Source organism: Equus asinus, chromosome 23 (assembly GCF_041296235.1).
Source record: "Equus asinus isolate D_3611 breed Donkey chromosome 23, EquAss-T2T_v2, whole genome shotgun sequence".
In the NCBI taxonomy this organism is placed as follows: Eukaryota; Metazoa; Chordata; class Mammalia; order Perissodactyla; family Equidae; genus Equus; species Equus asinus.
In genome coordinates, this window is record NC_091812.1 from 34,197,998 (window position 1) to 34,225,728 (window position 27,731).

The following is a 27,731-nucleotide window of genomic DNA, read 5'->3' on the forward strand; positions in this document are numbered from 1 at the left end:
AAAGTTAAGAAGAACATTACCATTTTGTAGTATATTTAGAGTCCATTAATGCATGGTTTAAATATGGCCATTTCTACATTCATAAGTAACCAAGTTCAAATTTTTAGGAGTATTTCTTTTCTTTTTTTTTCTTGAGGAAGACTGGACCTGAGCTAACATCCATGCCCATCTTCCTTTACCTTATACATGGGACGCCTACCACAGCATGACTTTTTTTTTTTTCCAAGTGGTGCCATGTCCGCACCCGGGATCTGAACCAGTGAACCCTGGACCGCCAAGAAGTGGAACGTGCGAACTTAACTGCTGTGCTACTGGGCCAGCCCCTAGGAGTATTTCTTAGGAATTTTTTTCACCTTCTTTGTTTTTGGTGAGGAAGATTGGCCCTGAGCTAACATCTGTTGCCAATCTTCCTCATTTTGCTTGAGGACCATTGGCCCTGAGCTAACATCTGTGTCTGTCTTCCTCTATTTTGTATGTTGGATGCCACCACAACATGGCTTGTTGAGTGATGTGTAGGTCAGCACCTGGGATCCAAACCCATGAACCCTGGCCTGCTGAATTGGAGTACACAAACCTAACCACTACCCCACTGGGCCAGCCCCATTCACCTTCTTTTAATGCACTACAGTGAGTTCCCCCAGTCTCTCTCTAAGCCTGTGCTGTTCAATGTGGTAGCCACAAGCCACGTGCAGCTATTTAAACTGAAATTTATTGAAATAAAATTTAAGAAGTCCATTCCTCAGTTGCACCAGGTGTGTTTTGAGTGTCCTGTGCCCTCATGTGGCTAATGACACAGACACAGAATGAGCCTGTCATCACAGGAAGTGTTAGGGGCAGAGCTGTTGTAGGCTATTCAGGTTATGCGTGCGATGCACAGGCTAGGCGGGGAGGCATCAGCAACGCTCCTAGGATTTGACTAAAACAAGCAACAACAAACAGCAAGAGGCAGGGGTCTGCTGGTGTCCAGGGGAGAAGCTCTGACTGCGGGCAGCTGTCTGACATCTTATTAACTTGATCTGCAGGAGACAACGTGACCTGTTGACTTCTTTCAATACCTAACTGCTGAGTGTCCAGGTGCCTGGCTCTGAGGAGGTGGGGTCTGAGCTGGTGACCACCAGCCCTACTGGCCAGCTGGAGGGAAGGATGAAATAACCGGGGGAGAAGGAGAGAGGGGCTCCTGCAGAGGGACCTACCCCAGTGTGGGAGGGGATGGAGCCTGTAAAAGGAGAAAAGTGGTCCAGCCTGAGTGGAGGGGGCAAGGGAGGTGATGGAGAGAGGTGGGCAGCCACCCGGCCTTGTGAAGGCACACAGCGGACTTCATCCTGGGAAGCACCAAAGGGCTTTAGGAGGTTGGTGGTAAGATTTACATTCTCCAAAGGTCCCTCTGGTTACTTTTGAGCCACCAGTGCCCCTGGCAAACTCAGAAAGGAGAAGGCCGAAGGCACAGGGCTGAGAGGTGAGCAGAGAAGGACGAAATGGGGGTGCAGAGCCTGGACAGCCAGCTTGGCCCTGAAGCTGAAGTGAGAGAGCCAAGGCAGTTTACCACTACAGCACATTCTAGAATGTTCACTGTCCGCTGCGTACTGTTCTCAGTCTTTCTAGAAATGGACTTCTTTAGTCCTCATTGCAATCCTGTGAGGGAAGTCCATTATTACAGTCGTTATTCGTGACAGTTATGTTCTATAAAGTTGCCACAAACACTCAATTAACGAATTGCTCCTGAGGGAAATGGGGCGTGAGGTTCCGTGAGCCTCTGGTCACATTTTCACCCATCGATCAGTGCATAACCTTGTTTTACGTGTGTTTCTGATTAAAGACACCTTGTTTAACACGTCCTGTCGCCTTACTAACACTGAAGTCAAGGCCAGTAGCACTGTAAACCCCGCCTGAAGGCAGCGTCTCTAACCCACGTATTTTCTCCGTGACACACATCGCGGCCTTCTCATGCTTCGGCACGCTGCACAGCACTGTAGCTCCATGGCTGGGGGTCACTTTAAACAGTAAGTCACCAACAAACACCAAAGAAATGTGAAATAGCACGCCACTAAATAGCCCGTGAAAAGGACCCTTGTTTACAAATGAGAATCTGAGAGCTGGAGCAGAAAGGTAGAGTCCCTCCTTGTTCGACCTCAGCTGGGAACAGCAGAGCAGGGGTGACTCCGAGTTTTTGCCGCTCTGTGCATGTCCAAGAATGACCACGAAACCACCCTGAGTATCAATTTTAGGGTTACAAATAAATTTTAGTGAGTAGGTGAAATCACAAGTGCAGGATCCACGAATAATGAGGACTGACTGTATCTGTATTTTCCAGATGAGGAAACTGAGGCACACAAGGGTAACTTGCCCAAAGTCACACGGATACACAAAGTGGTGGAGCTGGGATTTGAACCCAAGCTGTCTGGTCCCGGGGTACTGGCCACAAAGGTAAGAAACCTATATTTCACTATAGAGGGTTCCAGACATGGAGGCTCCAGACGTGGAGTGTTTGAGAACGCGGGGTTCAGCTCAGGGAGTGTCCCTTTTTTCCATGATCCTGACCCCTCCAGTCTTCGCTGTTTTGGTCTCTCTGAGACATTCATGGGGCTGTTTTTCTCTTTTGTTTTTGTTTTTTCATTTTGTATCTTTGATGGTTGTTCTTGGTGGGAGGCTTGATCTAATGCAAGTTACTCATTTCCTGCCAGAAGAAGTCTTTATTCAGCTTTTGCAACATAAAGGAACTGTCGCAAGGACTCCCGGCCTTGTCTTCCCACTCTGCTCCCCTCTGCTCCCCGATCTACATGCCCTGGGGCACTGCTGGACCTTCCGGAGCCTCCGTTTCTCTAAAGGCAGGGATCATGGCACCTGCCGTGCAGACAGGTTCTGAGGATCAAACAAGAGGACGTGAACACCCCAAACACAGGGCCGGAGGGGGTTCAGCAAATGTCTGTTTTGAAGCATGTCAACAAAAGTACGGAGAGGCAGGAGATCAGAGGCAAAACTCGGCTCCCACCCAAGGAAGAAGTTGCCCTGCCGTGCTCGGGGAGGCGGATGGAATTCTCAGGGTGAGGGCTGTGTGACAGGTGCTCCCCCGCAGCCACCCAGCAGCCACCCTCCTGCTTCCAGGTCACCTGGAGCCCTCGGACTACCCATCCCTGGGAGGTGTGCCTCGCTTGAGTCTCCAGGGTTCAGTCAATCCGAGAGCTCAGCAAAGGGCCGGCTCACAGGAGGCATGTGAAGAAAAACCAGGTCCTAGTCCCCAGGCCGCAGTCCCAGGTCAGGCTTGGAACCACAGGACCCAAGTAAGGCCCCCCGCTGGCGAGGCCGGGCGTGGGTGGCCAGCAGGGAGGCCAGCCTTCACCCCGGAGGTCCCCTCATCACCCTGGGCCCTGTCAGACCACAACGCTTGAAGAGTCGATCAGTTGTCATCCGTTGCTGGGAAGCATGAACTGGTACCACCACTCTCGGCATCAAAGGAGCTGAGTATTTGCTGGCCCCTCACCCAGCAGTGCCATTCTGAGAAATTCGCCCGAAAGGAGCTTCTCTCCACGCACAGGAACGCCCACAGCAGCCCCAGGTAACAGCAGCACACTGGAATCAACTGGAGGTCACCAGGAGGAGGCAGGATAGAGTGTGACACACTCACCCAACGGGATGCCATTCAGCAGAGAAAACAAATAAATGACAACCGGGTGCATCAGTGTCCACGAGTCTCAGAACAACCCGGAACACAAGGCGCCAGTCACAGCAGAATCAACACAGCAAAACGTTCTTGATATAAACAGCCCAGGGTTTAGGGAGACACATACAGGAGGTGAAACCCTAAGAAAAGCAGGGATGACTGACAGACTTCAGCACAGCAGACTCCTCTCCGGGAAGACCCGGCTGTCACGGGAGAGCACTCGGGCCTTCTGAGGAACAAGCAATGTTCATTGCCTAGCCTGGCGGTGGGAACATGAGCATTTGCTATTAATCTTTAAATGATACAGATGTTTCATATACACTTTTGTGTGTATAAACTCATGGATATGGTCTGTGGAAGACAATAAAAATGAATTTAAAGTGAATTAGGGCATAGCCTGCTTGCTGGGCTCACGGACAAAAAGTTATAGGTCTCGTCCCTCTGGGGAAATGAACGGACGTCTAAAAGTCTTCTGAGGTCTGCAGAAGAAGTCTATGAAGTTATATCAGAGGCCGTGACATCAAGTTAGCTCCTCCTTGGAGCACCCTCCAGCATTAAAGGGGAAGGTTAGAGCCCCAGCCACTGTCACGCTCTCCGTGGGGTCAGAGGCTGCCTGATAGAACCTGGTCCTCCCCGAGCCTCTGAGTGAGAAAGGTGGAAGTGGAGGGCCGAGGAGCTGCACTTTCTTTTTTTGAGGAAGATTAGCCCTGAGCTAACATTTGTCGCCAATCTTCCTCTTTTTGCTGAGGAAGACTGGCCCTGAGCTAACACCCGTGCCCATCTTCCTCTACTTTATATGTGGGACGCCTACCACAGCATGGCTTGCCAAGGGGTGCCATGTCTGCACCTGGGATCCGGGGATCCAGACCACTGAACCCCGTGCTGCCAAACAGGAACGCGTGCACCTAACTGCTGCGCCACCGAGCCGGCCCCGGGAGCTGCGCTTTTATAAGCCGTTTCTGTGGATTCTGGGTTCTGATGAGCAGCTAGAGCCAAGAAACAATGATCAGAAGCTAAATATGCTCTACTCCAGAGCAGTCATGTGGTAGCCACCAGCCACGTGTGTGATCAAGGAACTGGATTTTAAACTGTCCTTAATTTTATTTTATTTTAATTTTAATTTTTTTTTTCCTTTTTCTCCCTAAAGCCCCCCGGTACATAGTTGTATATTCCTAGTTGTGGGTCCTTCTAGTTGTGGCATGTGGGACACTGCCTCAGCGTGGTTTGATGGGCAGTGCCATGTCCGCGCGCAGGAGTCGAACCAACGAAACACTGGGCTGCCTGCAGCGGAGCGCGCGAACTTAACCACTCGGCCACGGGGCCAGCCCTGTCCTTAATTTTAATCTAAAAATGATACTCAATAAAGTCACTGGAAAATTTTAAGTATGTTTGGAACAACTTGAGTGTGTGAATTTACCTTTTCAATTGTGAATTGTCTAAAATCTAAATTGACATGTGCCGGAAGTATGAAATACACACTGGATTCGGAAGCATGAGCACAAAAAAAGAATGCAAAAAGAGTACGAAAAAAGAATGTAAAAATACCGCATTAATGATTTTTCAGTATGAAAGGAAAATATTTTGGATGTAGAAGGTTACACAAATGTACTGTTGAAATTGATTTCACCTGTTCCTTTTTCCTTTTACTGTTCCTTTTAGCTACTAGAAAATTTAGAAACCCCACTCTATTTCTGTGGGACTGCTGCTGGAGAAGCGGAACGAGGAGGATGAGAAATAAGGACGAGGAAGAGGTTCCCAGATCAACTCAGGTCCTGATGAATTTTGGAGTACAAGGGACCTTGGGGATCAACCTGAGGGCAGTTAAGGCCTTAAAAAATTAAACAGGATGGGGGACCCACTTGCCACTGTCATCCACTCAACTCCACAAGTACCAGATATGTGCAAGGGAACTGTGCAGTAGACAGGTAAAATGAACGTGATTAATTCACTAGGGTCACCTAGGGTGCTAACCACCCATAACCTCCCATGACCCCTAATCCCAGTGTGTGCCCAGTGGATACTTCCTGGGGGGCCAGCCCTGAGCTGGGCGTGCTTCCGAGCCAACAGCCCTTAATAGCCACAAGGTACCATCCAAAAGGCCACACCATATCTCGTCAGTCCTCTAATTAAAAACTGCTGACAACCCACGCTGCCCTCACAGGCAGGGGTTGAAGTGCAAGTGGGGGTCGCCCCAGGTGGGAGCAGCACAGGAGCAGAGCACTAAATGTTCTGCAGGGGAGGATCATGGGACCAGCATGGCTGGACCTGCCTATTTTCCCTGAGAAGCGGGGAAATCCATTGTCTAGGTCCCAATTTTGCGCGCTGGCAACCAATCCCAAAGTTTCTTCATGCATGTTGTGGGCCAAATAACACGTGTCACTGGGAAGTTTAAGCCTCAGGTCCAAATTCCGGAGCTCCGACCACAATTTGGGTTGGATTTCACCTGTCTCCTTCATCACCCACAGCACATCCAGGGTACCAGCCACTCGGAACGGAGCCCCATCTGCCTTCCCAGCCTTTGCCCAGGCCCTTCTCTCCTGGAATGCCCTTCGCACTCTCCATGTTCAAGACCCTGATTAAAAGTCACCGCCATACTCCTGTGTGGTCTTCCTCAACTCCATTCTCCGGGTTTCCTCCTTTCAAGTCACAGAGTAACTGGGCCAGACATTTCTTTGCATCTCCAAGGGAAGAAAGTGGAATTAACTTTAAGCGCTGAAGACCTTATATGTTGATCCCATTTAATTCTCAGGCCAGCTTCGCAAAATGGGTGTTACCCTTTATCTCCTCTTTACAGAAAAAGCAGCCACGCCTCAGAGAGGTTCTGGGGCTCCCCCGAGGTCACACAGCTCTGCTGAGTCGCGGAGCCAGAATTTGGCACCCAGGCCCCGTCATTTTCCAAAAACCCTGCTGCTCAAGCTACTGTACTCGGCAGCCCTGACATTTCCACCTCGCTCCAAGAAGGCCTTTCGTTCATAAAAGCCTATGCATGAAAACATGGCTCAATATCATGTATATATACTTACATAAAATACTATTATACTGATACATACTATTTTATTATATGTATATATCTTTACATATTATAACGTTATATAATATTACATACACTTACATACATATGTATATATCATTACTTAAATGTAAGTTCTAGCTAAGAGAAAGGACAAGCTGGGAGACAACCCCTGACCCCTCAGACCTGACCTGGCCACCCTCCCTGCCCTTGCCCGTGCCCTTCCCCGCAGATGCGCTGCGGGATACAACCCCTCTCTTTCCCGGAGAAGGCAGAAGCCAAGAAACAGAGGGGATGGCACGGCCGCGCGCTAGGCAGGGGGCAGCGCGCTCCCGCCACACGTCCACCCGCTCCCCCAGCCCCGCCAGAGCTGCAGCGGGAGCGCGCGTGCCCCCCCCCCCGCCCCGCAAAGCGCGTCCCCGTGCCGCGGCCCCTCCAGAGCTGCAGCCAGAGAGCGCGTCCCCGCCCCCCGCAGAAGGCGTCCCTGTTGGAGCTGCAGCCGGCCCACTCGTACTCCCCAGCCCCCGCAGAGCGCGTCCCCGTGCCGCGGTCCCGCCGGAGCAGCACCAGCGCGCGCGTGGCCCCTCCCCGCCCCCGCAGAGCGCGCCCCCGTGCTGCGGTCTCGCCTGAGCTGCAGCAGCGCGCGCGTGCCCCCTCCCCGCCCCCGCAGAGCGCGTCCCCGCGCCGCGGCCCGCCCGAGCTGCAGCGGTGCCTCCCGGGCGAGCGGCCTGGCGCCGCGGGCGCCGATACTCACGGCGCTGGCGGGCCTGCGGGCCGCGGCGGTCCCGACGGGCAGGCCCCGGCGGCCGGGGAGCGGGGCGCCGTCGGGTGGCCGCTGGGCCCCGGCGCGGGCCTGGGCCGGGCCCCGGAGCGCCGAGCGGGACAGCAGGCCGGCGGCCGCGCGGCGCCTGAGCGTCCACATGCTGCTCGCGATCCGCCGCCGCTCCGCCCTCCCGCTCGGGGGACGCCGCGGCGACCCCTGGTGGCCGGGGGTCGCAGGCGCCGCGCTCGGGTCCCCTCGTCTGCCGGCTGTGGGAAGCGGCCGCGGGTTAGAGCTCAGGAAGAACTTCCCAGCATTGCACTGTCTCTGCGTTTAACAAAACTAGAGAGCCTGCTTCGTGCAAAGCCCGGGGCTGACCCCTTGCGCGCCCTATTGAAGGAGTAAGTGAGGTCCTCGACCAGCCTAGTGCCCCGCTGGTGCGGAGTTCTCCACGGGCAGGAGTGGGAGCTGCAGTCTTGCTGTGAACCGGAGGGGCTGCAGGTTCTTGAAGCTACTTGGCCGCCAGTCTAGGTTACAGCAGTTAGGAGCCTGCAGACAGGAGACAGACTGCCTGGTTTAAATCCGAACTCTGCCCACTTCCTATCTGGGTGACCAGTGGGCAAGTTAATTAACCTCTCTGTGCCTCATCTGCAAAATGGGGTTTATAAAAGTTTCTACTTCATAGGGTTGTTGTAAGGATAAAATGAGTTCATGTATGTAAAGTTTTTTTCGACAGGCTCTGGACCCTGTTAAGTGCACAATAAATATTAAGTTGTTAATACATTTTGAAAGAAAATTTTAGTTAGGTTGTATATTGCAAAAAAAAAAGGAGTGAAAATTTCGTATTTTATATATGCTTTAGAAATTGTCAAATATGCTTACTGGAGAGTATCATTTTTATGGAGAGAGAGTGGGCAGAGAAGATAGAAGGTGTTAAAATTCTTCCAAAGCCACTTTGGTACTTTGTGAATAGTGGAGATAAGACACATGTATAAATACTTAGGACACCAGATGACAAGCATTAAAGAGGAACACAAACTAACATATGTCAGTGTTGAGTGGGAGAGTGTATACAACTGGGGCAATCGAGGAAGTCTTCATGGAGGAGGTGGCCTTTGCACAGGGCCTTGAAATAGGGTAGAGGAGGTGGGATCTGAATGGCTATCAGAGAGGTAGTCCAGGGCAGGGCTATCTTTTGGATGAGAGACCCTCTCCTGCATTCAGTTAGTTCTAAGCAGCTGTTGAGCACCTGTTCTGTATATGCCAGGCATGGAGAAACCATTTTCCTCCTGTAAAGTGTCTGGAGAGACTTTTGATTGTCACACCTTGGCTGGGGTAGGGGGTGTGTGCGCTACAACGCTCAGCACAGAGCCACACACATTAGCAGCCCTCAAAAACGCTAGGCATACAGGTCAGTGAAGAAAGGACTATGCCAGACAGGAGAGGGGATGGGGCTATGCAGCTTAGCCATTCATCCTCCTCCCAATAAGTGCCTGAAAAGACCTGGATCCCATGGAAAGAATCTCCATCTTCCTCAGATCAAGTCATTACATACTCTCATGCACACAAAAGGGCACAATCCTGTGATCTCAATAGATTGCAGACGTGGAATTAAGGCACTTGTTCCATGGGGTGTGAAGTTACCCACTGGGAGGAGAGGCGTGGTTACCATAAATCTCTGATGGAGAATAAATGGGGTATAAACGAGGTATAAGTGGAGATATTTAACTGAACTAGTTCCTTTTGCAGAATCAGCGTTCCACACGCATAGCATAAGCTTCCTATGTAAAGTCTCTTTCCTTGGAAAGGCAGGGATGTGATCCTCTGCACCCTGTCCCAATGCTCATAATTATTTTTTTTTTTTAAAGATTTTATTTTTTTCTTTTTCTCCCCAAAGCCCTCCGGTACATAGTTGTGTATTCTTTGTTGTGGGTTCTTCTAGTTGTGGCATGTGGGACGCTGCCTCAGCGTGGTCTGATGAGCAGTGCCATGTCCGCGCCCAGGATTCGAACCAACGAAACACTGGGCCGCCTGCAGCGGAGCGCGCGAACTTAACTGCTCGGCCACGGGGCCAGCCCCTGTTCATAATTATTTTGGGGTAACTTCAGAGCAGGTTCTTTAAGGCCCCAGGTACCGTTTGTCCTTACGCACGAGGTCCTCTTCAAGGCCATGAGGCTCAGAGATTTCACAGTCGCGTCATGCACAAGAGTCGTCAGAGTAAGCAGTGGCGTTGGACTCTTGTGATCTGATCCGCTAAACTCGCCACTGTCTTTCTTTGCGTATTAGCTTTGAGAACTTGTAGAGCCGATTCGGTATTGATCAGCTTCCTTCCCGATGGTTCCTATTGACGCCTTTCATCTTAATAACAGTCTGTGATAACAACATCAGTAAAGATGGTTCCTATTGACGCCTTTCATCTTAATAACAGTCTGTGACAACAACCTCAGTAAAGAGTGTTTATGCTGCTTTAGAGTTTACAGAGTGTTTCCCCTCTCAGTGTGTCTTTACATTAGGATTTGACTCTACCACAGTCCTGTGAGAGTGATATCATTCTCTCCATTTTACAGATGAGGAAACTGAGGCTCAGAGAGGTTAAGTGACTTGCCCAAAGCTGCCATGTGTGGCTACTAATACACAGTGGAGCCAAGACTAAAAAGCAGATCTTCTGACTTCCGTCTGGTGTGTTCCCTCTGTGGAAAGTGCGGTTTTCACTTTTCCCTCTTGCTTTCCCTTTTGAGTCTTACGTGATCTTTATCGACAATGGGTTCACGTTGACGTTTTTGTTCTCCTTTCAGCCCATCTCGCACACACCTCCGAGTCTTCCTGACTGACCTGGAGTAAACGTTGTTCCTCACCTGACTGCCGAAGGCGAGATGAGGCTTGACTTGCCGCAAGCTGGGCCACTGGGGCACGAGTGTCCTCACTCAGACCACTGACAGGTGGCCAGGTGGAGGAGGCACAGCATTATGCAGGCCTGGATTTAGTTTTCAACAGGTTAGTGGAGCTAAAATAAAAAATTTTTAAAAACGTAATGGGGCCGATAGTTTTGCACCAGAGAGTGCAAGGGTGAGCCTTCGGGTTTCTAGGAAGGCTTTAGTGTGCGATGTCCAGAGATGCCAAGATGGGTCAGATGACCGCTGGAAGGTCATCTTTGACAGGGATTCCTTTTCTCTTTTCTGTCTTACTTGAAACATTTTTGTCTACCTCCAGATAATGCACTGCTTTGTTATAGCGGTATTTAAGAGAGAAGTTCAGATCCTATCGCCCCACTTCACTAGCTGTTTGACCTTAAGCAAGTTGTCTAAATTCTCTAAGCCTCAGTTTTTACATTCTAGGATAATGATAATAATATCTAAATCATAAGGTTTGTCATTAGGATTAATCATACAATTTGTAATAATCACTAATATACATTAGTTATTTATAATGTACCAGGCACCATTCTAACAACTTTCTCAGTAATAACTTGTTTAATTTTAGCTAGTAACATTAGCCCCATGTCACAGACTTGAGACACAGAGATGCTATGTGACTTGCCCAAGATCACACAGCTCATCAGTGATGTGGCTGGGCTTTGACCCCATGCAGTCTTGTTCCAGAGAGAAAGCTCCTAACCGCCATGCTCTAGTGTCTCATTTTTAGGTTCAATAAGGTGAAATAATATTTATGAAGTCCCTAGGGGACTATCAGGTATATAGTAGAAACTTAATGAACAGTGATTATTGTTATATTTAGCCTCCAAAAATCTTTTCAAAAGAGGTTACATCTATTATGTAAACGTCAACATCACTCACATCACCTCCTATTTTGACTTTTTTAAATTGAGAAATTAGAAGAACCAGTCAGAGGTGCATTTAAAATGTCCTCTATTCCCTGACCCCGCTCCACACAACTTAAAGCTCGTGTAATAGTGGAGAAGCACTTGGGTAGACAGAAGGCGAAGGTAGTGAGCGATCATCGTGGTGCTACTACGTGAGGTCAGGACTAGATCCTTTCACGTATGTCATCTAACTTAATCTTCACAAACAGCAGGGGAGGGGTTGTCATGCTCAATTTACAAATAAGAAAACTGAGAATCATTAGATTTATTAGTATAACTAGCAATGAATCTAATGAGTGAAAAGTCTAAAGTCACCTGGCCTGTAAATGAGCCCTGCCTGACTCTGTTTTTCCCACCACACTCAACTTAGGAGTCAAGCTTGGTATTCAGTCTTCGCTTCCGCGTTGGTTGCAGATACTATGCAGGAAATGCCACTGGACGGTGTGAGAGGTGCAACAGGAGCTGCAAAGCCTGCTGGGGCCCGCGGCCCACAGACTGCCTGTCTTAGGATCCATTTTTCTTTCTGCTCTGCTCCAAGGGAGAGTGTCATCGCCCCTGCCTGCAGCACTACTACGCAGAGCAAAGCACGCAGACCTGTCAGAGGTGCCATCCAACTTGCAATAAATGCAAAGGTGAGGGCATCTCTATCATTTTGCATGTGTGAATGGAAAAGTGAAAGTTTTCCTTACTGCTTAGCCCTTCTCTCCTTTTCACCACCTTTGGAGCTTCCTCTCACTTGCCAACCTCATAACCGGTTCTCTCCAGCTCCCTCGGTTCTCTCTCAGCTTCTCTATCTGCTCTCTAACCTTGGCTTCTCCTCCGCTCACTGCTGCCGCTTCAGATCCTCCCATCCTTCAAGGCCTAGATACAGCATCATCTCCTCCAGGAAGTGTTTTCCACCTATTCTGTCTTCCTTCTGTGCCTGTTGAACTTGGAATCTGCCTAACGAAATTTATCTTCATTACTTCAGCAACTACTTAAGACGTCTGCCTCAAACTCTGCCAAGCCCCGTTCTTATTTTCCAGATGCCTGCTTGTCTGTCCAGAGATCCTTAAATCAAGGTACCCCAGAGTCACCACAATCTTTGTTTTCCTCTGATAGTCGCTCTTTCTGTTCATGGCACACCATCCAATCAATTACTGAGCTTAGGTGCCTTGAAGTTCTCCTCATCTCTTCTCTTTCCCTTGCCTCCAGCCCAACCCACCTACCTCCAACAAAGGAAAACTCCAGGTCTGTGGATTCTCTCTCCTAAACGTTTCTCCACTCAGATCTCTTTCTCCATCCTCACAGTCCTTATTTTCCATCTCAGCATCTCTTAGCAGACTTTCCGAAGTAGCCAGTACCTCACTCCAACTCTGGTCTTGCTACCTCCCTCCCCTTACCCCACCAACCCGGATCATCTTGTTCAATAATGTCCACGCCCGGGATTCGAACTGGCGAAACCCGGGGCCACCGAAGCACAGCGCATGAACTTAACCACTCGGCCACGGGGCTGGCCCTAGAGTTTCTTGATCTGTGATTTTTTTTTTTTATTAAGATTATGATAGATTACAACCTTGTGAGATTTCAGTTGTACATTATTGTTAGTAATGTTGTGGGTACACCACTTCACCCTTTGTGCCCTGCCCCCACCCCCCCTTTTCCCTGGTAACCACCGTTGATCTGTGATCTTGATCTTAATCTCTATGTCTCTCCTACCTGCTCTTTTATATTTTTATCTCTTTGATTCTCTATGGTTTATACTAGGTTAATTCTTCAGTACTCTATTCCATTTCCCTAATTTGTTCTCTGAATGTTCAATCTAAAGTTCAGCCCGTATATTATTTTAATTTATTTAAAAGACCTATTTTTAAGATTTCTAATTGTTTCTTTTTCATCTCCATTTTTGTTTCATATCTTCCTGTTTGTTTCATAATTTATTATTTTTTATGGATATTAATGTCTTTACTTATTTTTTGAGCACTTAGGTCAATTTTAAAAACTTTGTCACACTTTTCTATAAAATGAATATTATCTGAAGTAAATTCATGTTCTAATTCTTGACTGTGTTTGTTGTTTTTCTTAGCACTCATTTTATCCGTATACTTTGGAATTTTGGTCTCACGCTCATTTTGAGTGGGAGCCTTTGGGTTCCAGCGTCCCTGGAGGTGATATTGACAACAGAGATCCCATGAGCAATCCCATGCACAGCTCAGGGGAGTTCCTGGTCAGAGGTGATGTCAATGAGGGCAGAGAGTCCACCCTGACTCCTGTTTTAAACGCTAAGCCTGGATTTTGGTCCTGGTCTCATATGAAACACTTTTAGTTCTTATTATGGTAGAAAATTGAACTCACAGCCACCACTGCTTACATCTAGGCCCAGAACAAAAGAAGTGGGTGGCTTGAATCTGACTACTATTTTGCATTTATATTCTCTTTCTGGACCAAAGAGCTTTCATCTTATTTTTGAGCCTACCCAGCTCCTTTTTGGGTTTTCTCTGTTTATGTTTGTTCTACCATTTCAGTGTGTTTGGAGTGAAGGGGTCATGTCAGAACCTGAACTTACATGTGATTTTTTGAGGTGTACGTGTTACCAATGGATAATCAGATTCTTAAAGAGCATCATGCTCTAAATTCTTGCCCAGCCTCATTCTGCTAATCCAAATGCCTGGGGGTTGGGGGCGTGAGTATTTTAGAGTGGGTTTTTTGTTTTGGTTTGTTTTTTGGTACTTAAGACTTTTAGATGAAACAAGCAAAGGCCAATCTGTTAGAGCCTGCTACTAATCTTGCGTCCTTTCCCTTCCAGAATCATTCATCTTGGGGCAGTAGGTTGACTACATAAAAATGTCAGCGAGTGAGGATGACAAGATGAGAAATCAGCTCCTTCCTCCTTCTGGGAGAAGACCATCAACCACCCTTGCTGTCTAGCCACTGAGCTGACCTTCCTGAGCACTATCTTGATAATATTTTAAAATAACTTCTTCCCAAGTGCTCCCCAAGTAGGTATGAACATAGCCATCTCCAGATTCAAGGTGGCTTCTGGGATCACCTGTGTCTTGATGCCCCCAAATCTACTTCTCTTTCCCAAAGTTTTCCTGAGCTTCCTGTACATCCAACTTCCTGTTAATATCTCTAATTGGATGTTCAGCAGACGACTGAGACTTGAAATGTAAATGCATTATTCCCTTTTGCCTGGCTACCTCTTTCTGATCTGTTGGAATCAGCATTTCCTCTGGAAAGCCTTCCCTCCCCCCTCCATTCTGTGTTTCCTTAGTATTCTGCATTCATTCACCTATTTATTTAGTCATCAAATCTTTATCCAGCAGGATGGCCAGACAATGTCGATGCACTGTGAACAAGACAGTCAAGGTCCCTGCAGGACAGAGGGCATATTTGTAACCATTTACTTATCCTTTGTCTCTCTCTCTAGACTGTCCTCGAAGGCACAGATTAGCGTGTCTTCCTCACCTTTGTATCTCCAGCACTTAGCACCGTCACAGGGCGGGCAGCCCAGGCACGGGTTGCTTCAGGGGAGCCTCCTGCTGACAGTGGTGATGCCTGGCAGGGAGGCTGCACCAGCTGGGGCCGTGGCGGGAGGGATGGCGGCAAGCTTGGGTCAGAGTGGCAGCGGCCTGGGACGCAGGTGGAGCGTTCCACAGGCCCAGTGCCCCCGCTGTGGCAGCAGCTACCATGGTCCACAACATGTCTGAGGCGGTGGAGCTCTGCCTCCTTGCTGCTTCTACCTCAAGCCCATCGCAAAGACGACCATCAGCCCAGCCTTCCTGCAGCTGAGGCAGCCGAGATGTCCATCTCCAACTGGGAGGTGATGGAAAGGCTGAAGGGCACGGTGCACAATGACCAGTTCTCTACCGTGTAGATTTCCAAGAGCACCGTGGACTTTATCTGCTTCAAGAGCAAAGTGGAGAACAAGAGTCTGGCATACTACGTTAACAAAGTGAAGAATAAAACACATGATCATCTCAATCGATGCACAGAAAGCATTCAAGATACAGCATCCATTTATGATAACAATTCTGAATAAAATGGGTATAGAAGGAAAGTACTTCAAAATAATAAAGGCCATATATGAGAAACCCACAGCTGACATTGTACTCAACAGTGAATAACTAAAAGCTATCCCTTTAAGAACGGGAACCAGGCAAGGATGCCCACTGTCACCACTCTTATTTAACGTAGTATTGGAAGTCATAGCCAGAGCAATCAGGCAAGAAATAGAAGAAAAAAAAGATCCAAATTGGAAAGGAAGAAGTAAAACTGTCACTATTTACAGATGACATGATTTTATATGTAGAAAACTCTAAAGAATCCACCAAAAAACTGTTAGAAATTATTAACAAATACAGTAAAGTTGCAGGGTACAAAATCAACATACAAAAATCAGTTGCATTTGTATACACTAACAACAAAATAGCCAAAAGAGAAATTAAGAATGCAATCTCATCTACAAGTTTAACAAAAAGAATAAAATACCTAGGAAAAATTTAACCCAAGAGGTAAAAGACCTGTGCACTGAAAACTATAAAACATTGTTGAAAGAAACTGAAGAAGACACAAAGAAATGGAAAGATATCCCATGTTCATGGATTAGAAAAATTAACATAGTTAAAATGTCGGTACTTCCTAAAGCAATCTACAGATTCAATGCAATCCCGATCAAAGTTCCAACAACATTTTCACGAAATAGAACAAAGAACCGAAAATTTATATGGAACAACAAAAGACCCTGAATAACCAAAGGAATCTTGAGAAAAAAGAACAAGGCTGGAGGTTTTCACACTCCCTGATTTCAAAATATGCTATAAAACTGTAGTAATCAAAACATCATGGTACTAGTACAAAAACAGATACACCAATCAGTGGAACAGAGTTGAGAGCCCAGAAGTAAACCTACACATTTATGGAGAGCTAATTTTTGAAAAGGGAGCCAAGAACATACAGTGGAGAAAGGAAAGTCTCTTCAATAAATGGTGTTGGGAAAACTGGACAGCCACATTCAAAAGAATGAAAGTAGACCATTCCCTTATACCATGCACAAAAATCAGCTGAAATGGATTAAAGACTTGAATGTAAGACCTGAAGCCGTAAAACTTCTAGAAGAAAACGTAGGCAGTGCACTCTTTGACACTGGTCTTAGCAGCATCTTTCTGAACACCATGTCTCACCTGGCAAAGGAAACAAAAGAAAACATAAACAAATGGGGTTATATCAAACTAAAAACTTCTGCGCAGCAAAGGATCAACAAAATGAAAAGACAACCTAGCAATTGGGAGGAGAATTTGTAAATCATATATTTATAAGGGGTTAATATCCAAAATACATAAAGGATTCATACAATTGAACAACAAACAGACATATAACCCAATTAAAAAATGGATAAAGGATCTGAAAAGACATTTTTCCAAAGAAGATATACAGATGGCCAACAGGCACATGAAAAGATGTTCAACATCACTAATTATTAGGGAAATGCAAATCAAAACTACAGTGAGATATCACCTGATGCCTGTCAGAATGGCTGTAATTAACAAAACAAGAAATTACAGGGGCTGGCCCCGTGGCCGAGTGGTTAAGTTCGCGCGCTCCACTGCAGGCGGCCCAGTGTTTCGTTAGTTCGAATCCTGGGCGTGGACATGGCACTGCTCGTCAGACCACGCTGAGGCAGCGTCCCACATGCCACAACTAGAAGAACCCACAACGAAGAATACACAACTATGTACCGGGGGGCTTTGGGGAGAAAAAGGAAAAAATAAAATCTTTAAAAAAAAAAAACAAAACAAAACAAGAAATTACAAATGTTGGAGAGGATGTGGAGAGATGGAACCCTCATACACTGCTGGTGAGAGTGCAAACTGGTGCAGCCACTATGGAAAACAGTATGGAGATTCCTCAAAAAATTGAGAATAGAACTACCATATTGATCCAGCTATTCCACTGCTGGGTATTTATCCAAAGAACATGAAAACATGAATACGAAAAGATATTTGCACCCCTATGTTCATTTTGTCATTATTCACAATAGGCAAGACGTGGAAATGACCTAAGTACCCATCAATGGATGAATGGCTAAAGAAGATGTAGTATATACACACCATGGAATACTATTCAGTCATAAAAAAGGATGAAATCTTGTCATTTGTGACAACCTGGATGGATCTTGAGGGTATTATGCTAAATGAAATGTCAGATAGAGAAAGTCAAATACCACATGATTTCACTCATAAGTGGAAGAAAACAACAATAATAACAACAAACACATAGATCCAGAAATTAGATTGGTGGTTACTAGAGGGGAAGGGGAGAGGGAGGAGGGTGAAAGGTGTAAAACGACACGTGTATGTATGTTGATAGATGGTAATCAGCCTTTGGGTGGTGAACATGATGAAGTCTACACAGAAACTGGACTATAATGATGTACACCTAAAATCTAAAAAAAAAAATGATGGGGCTGGTCTTGTGGCAGAATGGTTAAGTTCGTGCACTCCGCTTCGGCAGCCCAGGGTTTCGCCAGTTCGAATCCTGGGTGCGGACATGGCACTGCTCATCAAGCCATGCTGAAGCGGCATCCCAAATAGCAAAACCAGGAGGACCCACAACTAAAAATACACAACTATGTACCCCGGGGGGCTTTGGGGAAATAAAGGAAAAATAAAATCTTTTTAAAAAAAAAGAGCCTGGTGAAGTCTTTCTTGGCCTCCCTCCACCGCAAGACCACACAGCTCAGTGGCTTCTCCAACATGCTCAAGGTGTGTGCCATCAAGTTCAAAACTGACTTTCCCACCTGCCACAACTCATTCTTGGCGACTCGAAGGATATGAACTAAATGCTGCAGGCCGAGAAGCCGAACGTGATTCGCCTGGAGGGGCTGTCCTGCACATGGCTCACCCTGAAGGAGTCAGGTTCAGAGAAGCCCAGCGAGGAGGTTCTGGTCAAGGCTTTTGAGAAGTTTAGGGAGATACAGAACAGAGACATGCCCACAATGGACCCCTACCGAGAGGAGATGGCGAGCCAGAACTTCCACACCTTCAGCTTGCAGGGCACTTGAAGTTCAAGACGTATGTCCAGTCCCGCGGGTACGTGGGCTTCATCCAAGCCCAGAGCGCCTTGCACAGGATGAAGCTCATGTACACGGGTGAGGACAGTAAGGCCACGGCCCCCCACATCAAGGTTTCTTTGGATTCGACCACACCACCTAAGTAAAGCCTCAATGAAGAAATGACAGCGACGAGAAGAACAAAAGCTCTAGGAGAAAGAGGCAGAGGAGAAGCAGAGCGCAGAGGAAAGGAAACCGAAAGAGCTAGAATTGGAGAGAGAAAGAAAGAGAGAAGCTTCGCAAGAGGGAACAAAACTAGAAGGCCTGTGAATTCCATCGGAATCAGAAAAAGCTCGAGAAGCTGTAAGCGAGGAGTAGAAAAAGCTACAAGAAAAAAGTAAAACTGGAAGAGTGGAAGCTCCTGCTGGCACAGAGGCACCTGGGGGCCATCCGGCTGACTGGGGAGCTGCTGGGCTGAGCCCAGGTCCCCGCTGGGCAGGCCGGGCTGGTCTCATACTCAGCACGGAGCTGCCTCTTCCTGCTCTGGGCTGCGATCCATGCATTTCTCTGGAAATGGGAGGCTGTATCACGGCTCTGCCTTTCCTCAGCTGGATGCAACCCAAACCAAAGAAATGTCGCCATACTGAGAAAAAATATACACTGAAAAAAAACCAACTTGCAGAGAGTGCACAATAACAATTTTTTAATGTTTTAGAGTGACTCTTGGTAACGTAAACATGAAATTGCTCTTAGCTGGAAAATGCTTAGACTGGTGGACGATCTAAACTAACTTGCGAGTGCTGTTCATGCCAGTCCAAGAATTTCTCTTATGTAGCTCACGGCATGGTGTATCAGCACTATCCAACAGAAATATAATCCAAGCCGTACATATAGTCTTAAAGTTTTTAGTAGTCACATTTAGAAAAATGAAATTAGAGGCCACCCTGTGGCCAAGTGGTTAAATTTTCACGCTCTGCTTTAGTGGCCCTGGGTTCGCTGGTTTGCATCCTGGGCGTGGACCTGGCACTGTTTGTCAGGCCATGCTGAGGCGGCATCCCACATGGCACAACTAGAAGGACCTATAACTACAGTATACAACTGTGTACTGGGGGCCTTTGGGGAGAAGGAAAAATAAAAAAAATTTAAATTAACAGGTCAAATTAATTTTAATATTTGTTTAACTAATATATCTAAAATATTATCATTTGAACATGTAATCAATATAAAAATTACTGAGATATTATAGATCCTTTTTTTGTACTGAGTCTTTGAAATCTGAGGTTTATCCTGTGTTTACAGCACAACTCAGGTTGGACCAGCCACATTTCAGGTGCTTAATAGCCACTTGTGGCTGGTGGCTACTGTCTTGGGCAGCACATTGCTAATGTAGAACAATGGTTCCAGATGGTATCTTTGCAGGAGGCCATTTTCTTCAGGTGCAGTCTCAGGCTGAATCCTGTTATGTAAATGGATCAGGGCAGAGTTGCTCAGGTGGGAGCAGAGGAGGGATCTTGGAACACCATCTGAGGCTCCCTCCTTTGCCCCTCCCACCACTTCCAGGCAGTGCTTGCAAACTCTAGCACACAGTGAGTCCTACTCTTTCCCCATCTGCTATTAACTCTCATCTTTGAAAGACTTAGCCTTTCAAACCAACTGCATTTAAGTAATCATTAATTTGTGTCCTCTTTAATTCATTCCAGGGGTACCTATAATTGCCACTCAAAACTTCTAATCAGAATAAAATAGATGAGAGAATACGTTGAATTGAGGGTGGTGTGGGAGAATGGTGGGAAGCCTGCATTGTCATTGGCCATATTGTGGTAAATATTGACTTTCTATTAGGTTTCTTGAAAAGTTGAAGGTATGTCTGATACCACCCTTATTAGATATGTGGGGTCTTTATTCCAACTAGGATTGCCAGATAAAATACTGTATTTCAATTTGCTACATGAAAACCCTAGTCTCAACTCCCCACTTTAGTGCAGTGGGCTAGCGGGGGAGAGGGGCCCTTGGTTTCTGAGCAAGACCAGGTAACCATCATTAGGTAAGTTAGTGTCTCTTAACATCAGTCAATGAGTACAGGACAACACTAGCTTTTTAAGACTTTTGTGGGGATTGGAGAAGTTACTAGTGATGTTGTGAGCACAGTTTGAAAAACTATAAATTCTTTAATTGGGTTTGAGATTTCCTAGGTGGGTTAAGGGTCATGGTTTTGAGCATTCCCAGTTGCAAAAGTTCATCAGAACACCCAGACAATGGAATACTATGCAGCGCTAAAGAGATCCGAGCTATCGAGCCATGAAAAGACATGGAGGAGACTTAAGTGCATATTACTAAGTGAAGGGAGCCAATCTAAAAAGGGTACATACTGTGTGATTCCAACTATATGACATTCTGGAAAAGGCAAAACTATGGAGACAATAAAAAGATGAGTGGTTGCCAGGGGTTGCGGAGGGGGAGAGATGACTAGCACGGAGGATTTTTAGGGCAGTGAAAATATTCTGTATGGTACTATAAAGATGGACATATGTCATTATACATTTGTCCCAACCCATAGAATGTACAACACAAAGAGACGACCCTAGAATTTTGCTAGGTCTCCACTAGCCTTAATAAAGGCAAAATTCCTGATCCTGTGGAGCCTACATTCTGGTTGGAGGCGAGAAAAGAAACAACAAGCATATGTATATGATCTGGTAGGTGAGCCAGGAAGAGATGCTCTGGACAATGAGGCAAGAGATGGAGGACTGAGACTGTGGGAAGAGAGGCAGGGCTTTCGAGTTAAACAGTGGACAGGACGAGCCTCACTGGGAAGATGGGACTTGAACAGTCTAGAGGGAGGCGACTTAGTCAGATGTCTGAGGGAAAAGCATCCCAGATCATGGGACTGATCACTGCAAAGACCCAGAGGAAGGACGCCCGGTGTCCTCAGGGAGAGTCAGTAAACTCGTGTGGCTGGAAGAGAGTCACAAGTGGGAGGGAGGGAGGCAAGGAGGACTGAGAGGATGTGGGTTGAATTCCCCGCACCACCATTTATTGGTTGCTTGATCAGAAACAGTTGACTCAACCTTCAAGTGTCTCAGTGAACTTGGTGCTCTATCTAAGGTCTGTTTACTTTGTAAGGCTTTTGGAAGGATAAAATAAAATAATATAGGGAAGTGACTTATAAGCCATGTTCTTACTGTTCTATACATAAGGATAGATGGATAGACAGACAGATAGATGATAGATAGATTGAGTGTTAGGGACTAAATTTTTACATCCCCTCAAAATTCCTGTGTTGAAGCTCTAACCCCCAATGTGATGGCATTGGAGGTGGGGTCTTTGGGTGGTAATTAAATTTTTAAGAGGTCATGAGGTGAGCTGCTGTGATGAGATGAGTGCTGTTAAAAGGAGAGGAAGAGACACCAGAGCTCTCTCTCTCTCTGCCAGGTGAGGACACAGCAGGAAGGTGCCCATACACAAGCCAGGAAAAGGGCGCTCACCGGGAACTGTCTGCCTTCATCTTGAACTTCCCAGTCTCAGAGCTGTGAGAAATAAATGTCTGTTGTTTAAGCCTCCCAGTCTATGATATTTTGTTATGGCAGCCTGAGCAGACTAATACAGACAGGTAGGGAGGGAGGGAGATAGATAGATGTTTAGATAGAGAGATGATTGCTACACAGATGATAGATGGAGATAGAGCATATATATATATATATATATATATATATATATATATATATGTGCTTAATGAGTTCCTGAAGCAATAGTGCGATTGTCTTCATTAGGCAATTCAAATAGAAGATCCTCATTTTAAAAGGAGCATAAAAGTGCTCACTTTTATGACTTTCCATTTTTCATCGGAAAAATGTGATAACTGAGGCTAAAAATGCACAGCACTGAGCCCAGTGCCACACTGATGAGAGCAGCCCTCTAAAACAAAGAGCATCATCAGAGAGGCCGCTGGACCCCTCCCGGCCCCTGCCGTCCAGTCGCCTACTCTAAGTTGTGAATCACAGTCCAGAGATCAAAGCCTCTGCTCCCTGGCTTCAGAGCATCGCCTGCCTTGTGAAGTCGAGCCGCCTCTCAGACCCGGGGCTGAAATCCAGTTTAATTCTAATACCCACACCCCCTCTCTGCCAAGCCTGCAATATTACCAGCGGCACATTTTAAAAATTCATGCTTCTTGACTTTTTTTTTTAATAAAGGACTTCAAGCCAAAAATAATGATCCTGATAAAGCAAATGTTTAACAAATGTGTGAGATGTAAAGATGCTTTCAAATTTTCTGTTTTGCTGCACTTACACGGTTGAAGCTGCTTCTAAATAAATGGAAATATTCTTTTATTTTTTATGAAAATAATACATGAACATGATAGCAACTCGAATGAGATTGAAATTCAACACTTCTCACCCCCATTCCCCTCTCCAAAGATAGTTTCTTGCTACTTTGATGTTACCGCATCATCCTAAACACTATGCTGATCCTGCTGCATCACGACAGATCCATTTTATTTTATTTTATTTTATTTATTTATTTTTTAAGATTTTATTTTTCCTTTTTGTCCCCAAAGCCCCCCGGTACATAGCTATATATTTTTAGCTGTGGGTCCTTCCAGTTGTGGCATGTGGGATGCTGCCTCAGCATGGCCTGATGAGCAGTGCCATGTCCGCACCCAGGATCTGGACCAGAGAAACCCTGGGCCGCCGAAGTGGAGCACGTGAACTTAACGACGTGGCCACAGGGCCGGCCCCATGACAGATCCATTTAGACAACATTTTTACCACCTAACGTGAGGGGGGAGGATAAACTCCCACTGCTTTTCCTCCGTCTTCCTTTCCAGTACGTCATATTCATTTCATCAGTTTGCTGCTTCTCTCTTGTAACGTCATGTAAATTTGCTCCCTGTGATGGGGGACGTGGCAGCACAGTGGCTCAAAGCACTGGTTCTGGAGATGGACCACCTGGCTTGGAATCCTTGTTCTTCAGCTTTTATTAGCTCTGCATCCCTGAGTAATTTACACAACCTTCCTGTGCCTCTGTTTCCTCACCTGTAAACTAGGGGAAAAGCCAGCCCTGGTGGTTTAGTGGTTAAGATTCAGGGCTTTCACTACCATAGCCCCAGTTTGTTTCCTGGTCAGGGAACCACACCATCCCTCTGTCAGTCATACTGTGGTGGCTGCATGATGCTGAAAGCAATGCCACCTTCAAACACCAACAGGGTCACCCATGGTGGACAGGTTTCAGGGGAGTCTTCAGAGGACCTGGACACCCACTTCTGAAATGATTGGCTGCAAAACCCTCTGGATAGCAGCAGAGCATTGTCCGATACAGCGCTAGGAGTCGGAATTGACTTGACAGCACTCACAATAAGTTAGGCTTTACCAGGTAAGAGACGCCAAAAGTGTGCTGTTTTTTCTGTTTTTCTCCTTTTTAGCTTTTTACCTCCAATGACTAAGCTAGTCATATCAATTATGACTTTTCCCTCCTAAAAATCAATCCAGTTGTCTTTCAGCCCCACCATCACTGACTCAGTGAGGCCCTCAGTCTCTCTCACTGCACCTTTCCTACTTCCTCCTGAATTATTGCTGAACTTCAGTCTATGTTTCTCCCAATTTATCCCCTACCCTGCTAGCAAAGGTCATTTCTAAGGTCTGTCAGATCATCACATGGCAGACTCCCCATCACCCACAATGATTATGACATTCAAAACTTTGCACAATATGGCCACTGCATCTGTCCCCAATCTCATCACCACGAGTTCCTGGGCCCTCCTCACATCCCAGCCTCCCATTTATACTCTAATAGGACTGAATTGCTTCTAAGTTCTCTAGGATAACATCCTCTTATCTCATGTCCTCATGCACACATTGTTCACTCTCCTTGGAGTATTCTTCCCCACATTGACAATTTGGAACATTTCTGACCATCCTTTTCATTTTTAAAAGATTTTCTAAATATTGACACATTTTATTATACTTTTTTTGCCGAGGAAGATTCACCCTGAGCCAACACCTGTTGCCAATCTTCCTCTTTTTGCTGAGGAAGATTTGCGCTGAGCTAACATCTGTGCCAACCTTTCTCTATTTTGTATGTGGGTTGCTGCTGCAGCATGGTTGCTGATGAGTGGTGTAGGTCTGCACCCAGGAATCGAACCCAGGCTGCTGAAGCAGAGCATGCCACACTTAACCCCTCGGCCATGGGGCCAGGCCCTGATCATCCGTTAAAATCATGTTCCTTTATAACCTCTCCTGGGAAGTCTTTCCTGATCTTCTTGGAGAAGGTTAGTCACTTTGTCACCTCTCTGCTACCTAGAAGCTCTGTGCATGTAGTTTTTCACATGACATTGTGTTGGAATTGATTGATCATATTTCTATATTCATGAAAAGCCTGGGTACTCCTGGAGGCAGCTACCATTTCCTTTCCAGAATCTAGCACAGTGCCCAGCACTTGGTGAACACTCAAGGACCATTGGTGGAACTGAATTGTAAGAAGACAGGACTCACATATATGAGACAATTAGACAACGATAGAGACCATATGTTGTATTATGCAGTCCATTCCTGTTTGGTCCTGAGTGTGAATGGTAAGTGGGAAGGGGGAGGAGATGGTGTCAGTTAAGTATGAGATAACTGAAAATGAGAGCATGTAGGGGGTGGTTTCATAGGAAAAAGATTTGTGCTTGGACGTGATCTGAAAAAGAAAAGAGATGACGGTATTCCTTGAGGAAGTCCCTGGAGTTGACCCGACTTTTATGATAAAAATAGTAATAATATTAATTCACCAAGTTTGTATGAAGAACTTACCATGTCCTGGAACTGTTCTAGATACTGGGGAAACAACAGTGAGTGGAACCAATCAGATCTTGGGCCTTAAGGAACTTGCAATCTAGTTGGGGAGAAAAAAAAAAAAATAAGGACAACTCAACTGCCATATTTGATGCCTTCTGTGTGCCAGACACAGTCTGAGGCACTTTTCATATGATCTCATTTAATCCCTACAACACAGATGCTATGGAGTAGGTAACGTGACCCCTCTTTACAAATGAGGAAACGGAGGCTCAGTGAGGATGCTCAAAGTGCTGTTGGTCAGGGTGTCTGTGAGTGTCCAACTGGGATTGGAATCTGGGACTCTCTAGTCCATAGTCTTTCTGCCCAACCACTCTACTTCTAGCCAAAGAAGGAACCTAGCCACTATCAGTATTCCCAGGACCTCCTTTTGGGGTTAATTTTAGCCGTATGGAATTTGCTATAACGATGAAGCACGAGGTGACGCCAATGAAGCCCCTGCAGCACCTGCAGTTCAGGTGTGTAATCTCACCTGGAGCCAGAGAGCTGAGGGTCAATGATGAAAAATAATATCAGGTAATTGTGAACAGTGACTATATGTAACTATAAGTCATCCCATGAAAAAGTATTCATGAGGGGCCAGCCCTGTGGCCGAGTGGTTAAGTTCAAGAACTCCGCTTAGGTGGCCCAGGGTTTCGCTGGTTTGGATCCTGGGTGCAGACCTGGCACCACTCATCAGGCCATGTTGAGGTGGCGTCCCACATGCCACAACAAGAAGGACCCACAACTAAAAATATACAACTATGTACTGGGGGGATTTTGGGAGAAAAAGCAAAAAAAAAAGAAGACTGGCAACAGTTGTTAGCTCAGGTGCCAACCTTAAGAAAAAAATGGGGGCTGGCCTGGTGGTGCAGCAGTTAAGTGTGCACCATCTGCTTTGGCGGCCCGGGGTTCACTGGTTTGGATCCCGGGTGCGGACATGGCACCACTTCGCAAAAGCCATGCTGTGGTAGGCGTCCCACATATAAAGTAGAGGAAGATGGGTGCGGAGGTTAGCTCAGGGCCAGCCTTCCTCAACAAAAAGAGGAGGATTGGCAGCAGATGTTAGTTAGCTCAGGGCTAATCTTCCTCAAAAAAAAAAAAAAAAAGAAACAACAACAATAAAATGTATTCATGAGAGATTCTACCATAAAGAAGAAAAAAGCTCAAGAATTAAGAATTTCCAAATACGGATTCAGAAGTGGCATCAAATGAGGATAAAAGACTGCAACTTAGAAAAGCTGAAGATGAAGACTTTAGGTTCTTGTTACCTACATTTGACGTTGGAACAGACCTTTCAACATCTGTTCAGAGTTAAGGAGGTTTTCTTTAGCATTCATGAAAAAGGAAACTGCTCAGTGCACTCCCCAGCTGAAGGCGCAAGTTTAGATGTCATCAACTGAGATAAATAGTAGTCCGCATTTAACACTGAAACGTAGGAAGTGTAAATAGATTGTGTTTCAAAAGAGAAATAAATGAACTCCATCAATGCATGCTTGGCACAGACTTTGGATCTAGCTGATCAACACACATCAACAACATCTGATAATGAATAAATGAGAGCAAAATCAAAATTTGAGGATGTATTTAGAGTTTCACGTTTAAAGCCACCTATGTCTACCTTGCATTGCTCTCAGACATAGGCAAAAAAAAAAAAAGGTCATGAAGGTGTCAACTTATAAAGTAATTGGCCAGTTGCTTTACCCTCAAAATGAGTTTATTTGGGGACAACCAAAAGAATTGCAAATTCAGGACATGCAGGCTATGGTGGACCACAGGCAAATCTGGAGAAACAAAGGAAGTGGCTTGCTTTTATAGAGGAAAAGGGGGAGTTGGGCGGGGCTGTAATAAACAAAAAAATCCATTGGAGGAAACTGGACATCCAAAGTGTAGGGGCTTCCCATTGGTTGGGTTGCTACAGTCTCTCATTGGTTCCGCGGTTGCCAGGTGGGGAGAGAAATCATCCTTCCTCCTGCTGGGTAGTAAAGTAGAAAACACCTCCCTGGGGCGGCCTGTGGCCAAGTGGTTGAGTTCCCACGCTCCCCTTTGGAGGCCCAGGGTTTTGCCAGTTCGGATCCTGGACGTGGACATGGCACTGCTCATCAGGTCATGCTGAGGTGGCGTCCTGCATGCCACAACTAGAAGGACTCACAACTAAAAATACACAACTATGTACTGGGGACTTTGGGGAGAAAAAAGGAAAAATAAAATCCTAAAAAAAAAAAAAAGAAAACACCTCCTTGTTGTAGATGCAAGCATAGTCTCTTCCAGTTTGGAGTAATTGACGTTGTATGATCGAGGGAGAGCTCCCCCTACAGGCCTCCCTGGCTCCAATTTATTTGAAGTTTCCCTTGTTAATTTCACATGGGTGAAGAAAGAGAAGAAAGATGAAGTCTGTTTTGTTTACTTGTGTGGCCCTAGCGACCAACACACTACATGGTACAAAGGGAAAGGTCTGTTGGGTGATTACAGGAATGAAAATCACTGCATACGTGTACCTTCTGAGCTAAGAGTGGAAGCCAGAACCAGGCTCCAAGGCCACACAGTATTGTAAGAAAGGCTTGAGAGCAAATATCTGGTAAAGGGTAATGAAATTACTGTGAGGGGTTAGAACAACCATGACTCATCTTCTGGGGCTTTGCCA

At 46.3% G+C, this 27,731-nt stretch overlaps 1 protein-coding gene and 1 pseudogene across 1 annotated transcript in view; one reads left to right on the forward strand and one right to left on the reverse strand.

Annotated features, from left to right (window-relative positions):
* Positions 1–7,627, reverse strand: part of FXN (frataxin) — a 21,836-nt gene extending 14,209 nt beyond the window's left edge. Inside the window, exon 1 of the mRNA XM_044756763.2 lies at positions 7,423–7,627. Coding sequence (XP_044612698.1) covers positions 7,423–7,590 — 168 coding nt within the window. The 5' untranslated portion in view covers positions 7,591–7,627. The remainder of the gene's footprint in view (positions 1–7,422) is intronic.
* Positions 7,628–15,029: 7,402 nt separating this feature from the next.
* On the forward strand, positions 15,030–18,897 carry LOC106834403 (A-kinase anchor protein 17A pseudogene; annotated as a pseudogene).
* Positions 18,898–27,731: the final 8,834 nt, after the last annotated feature.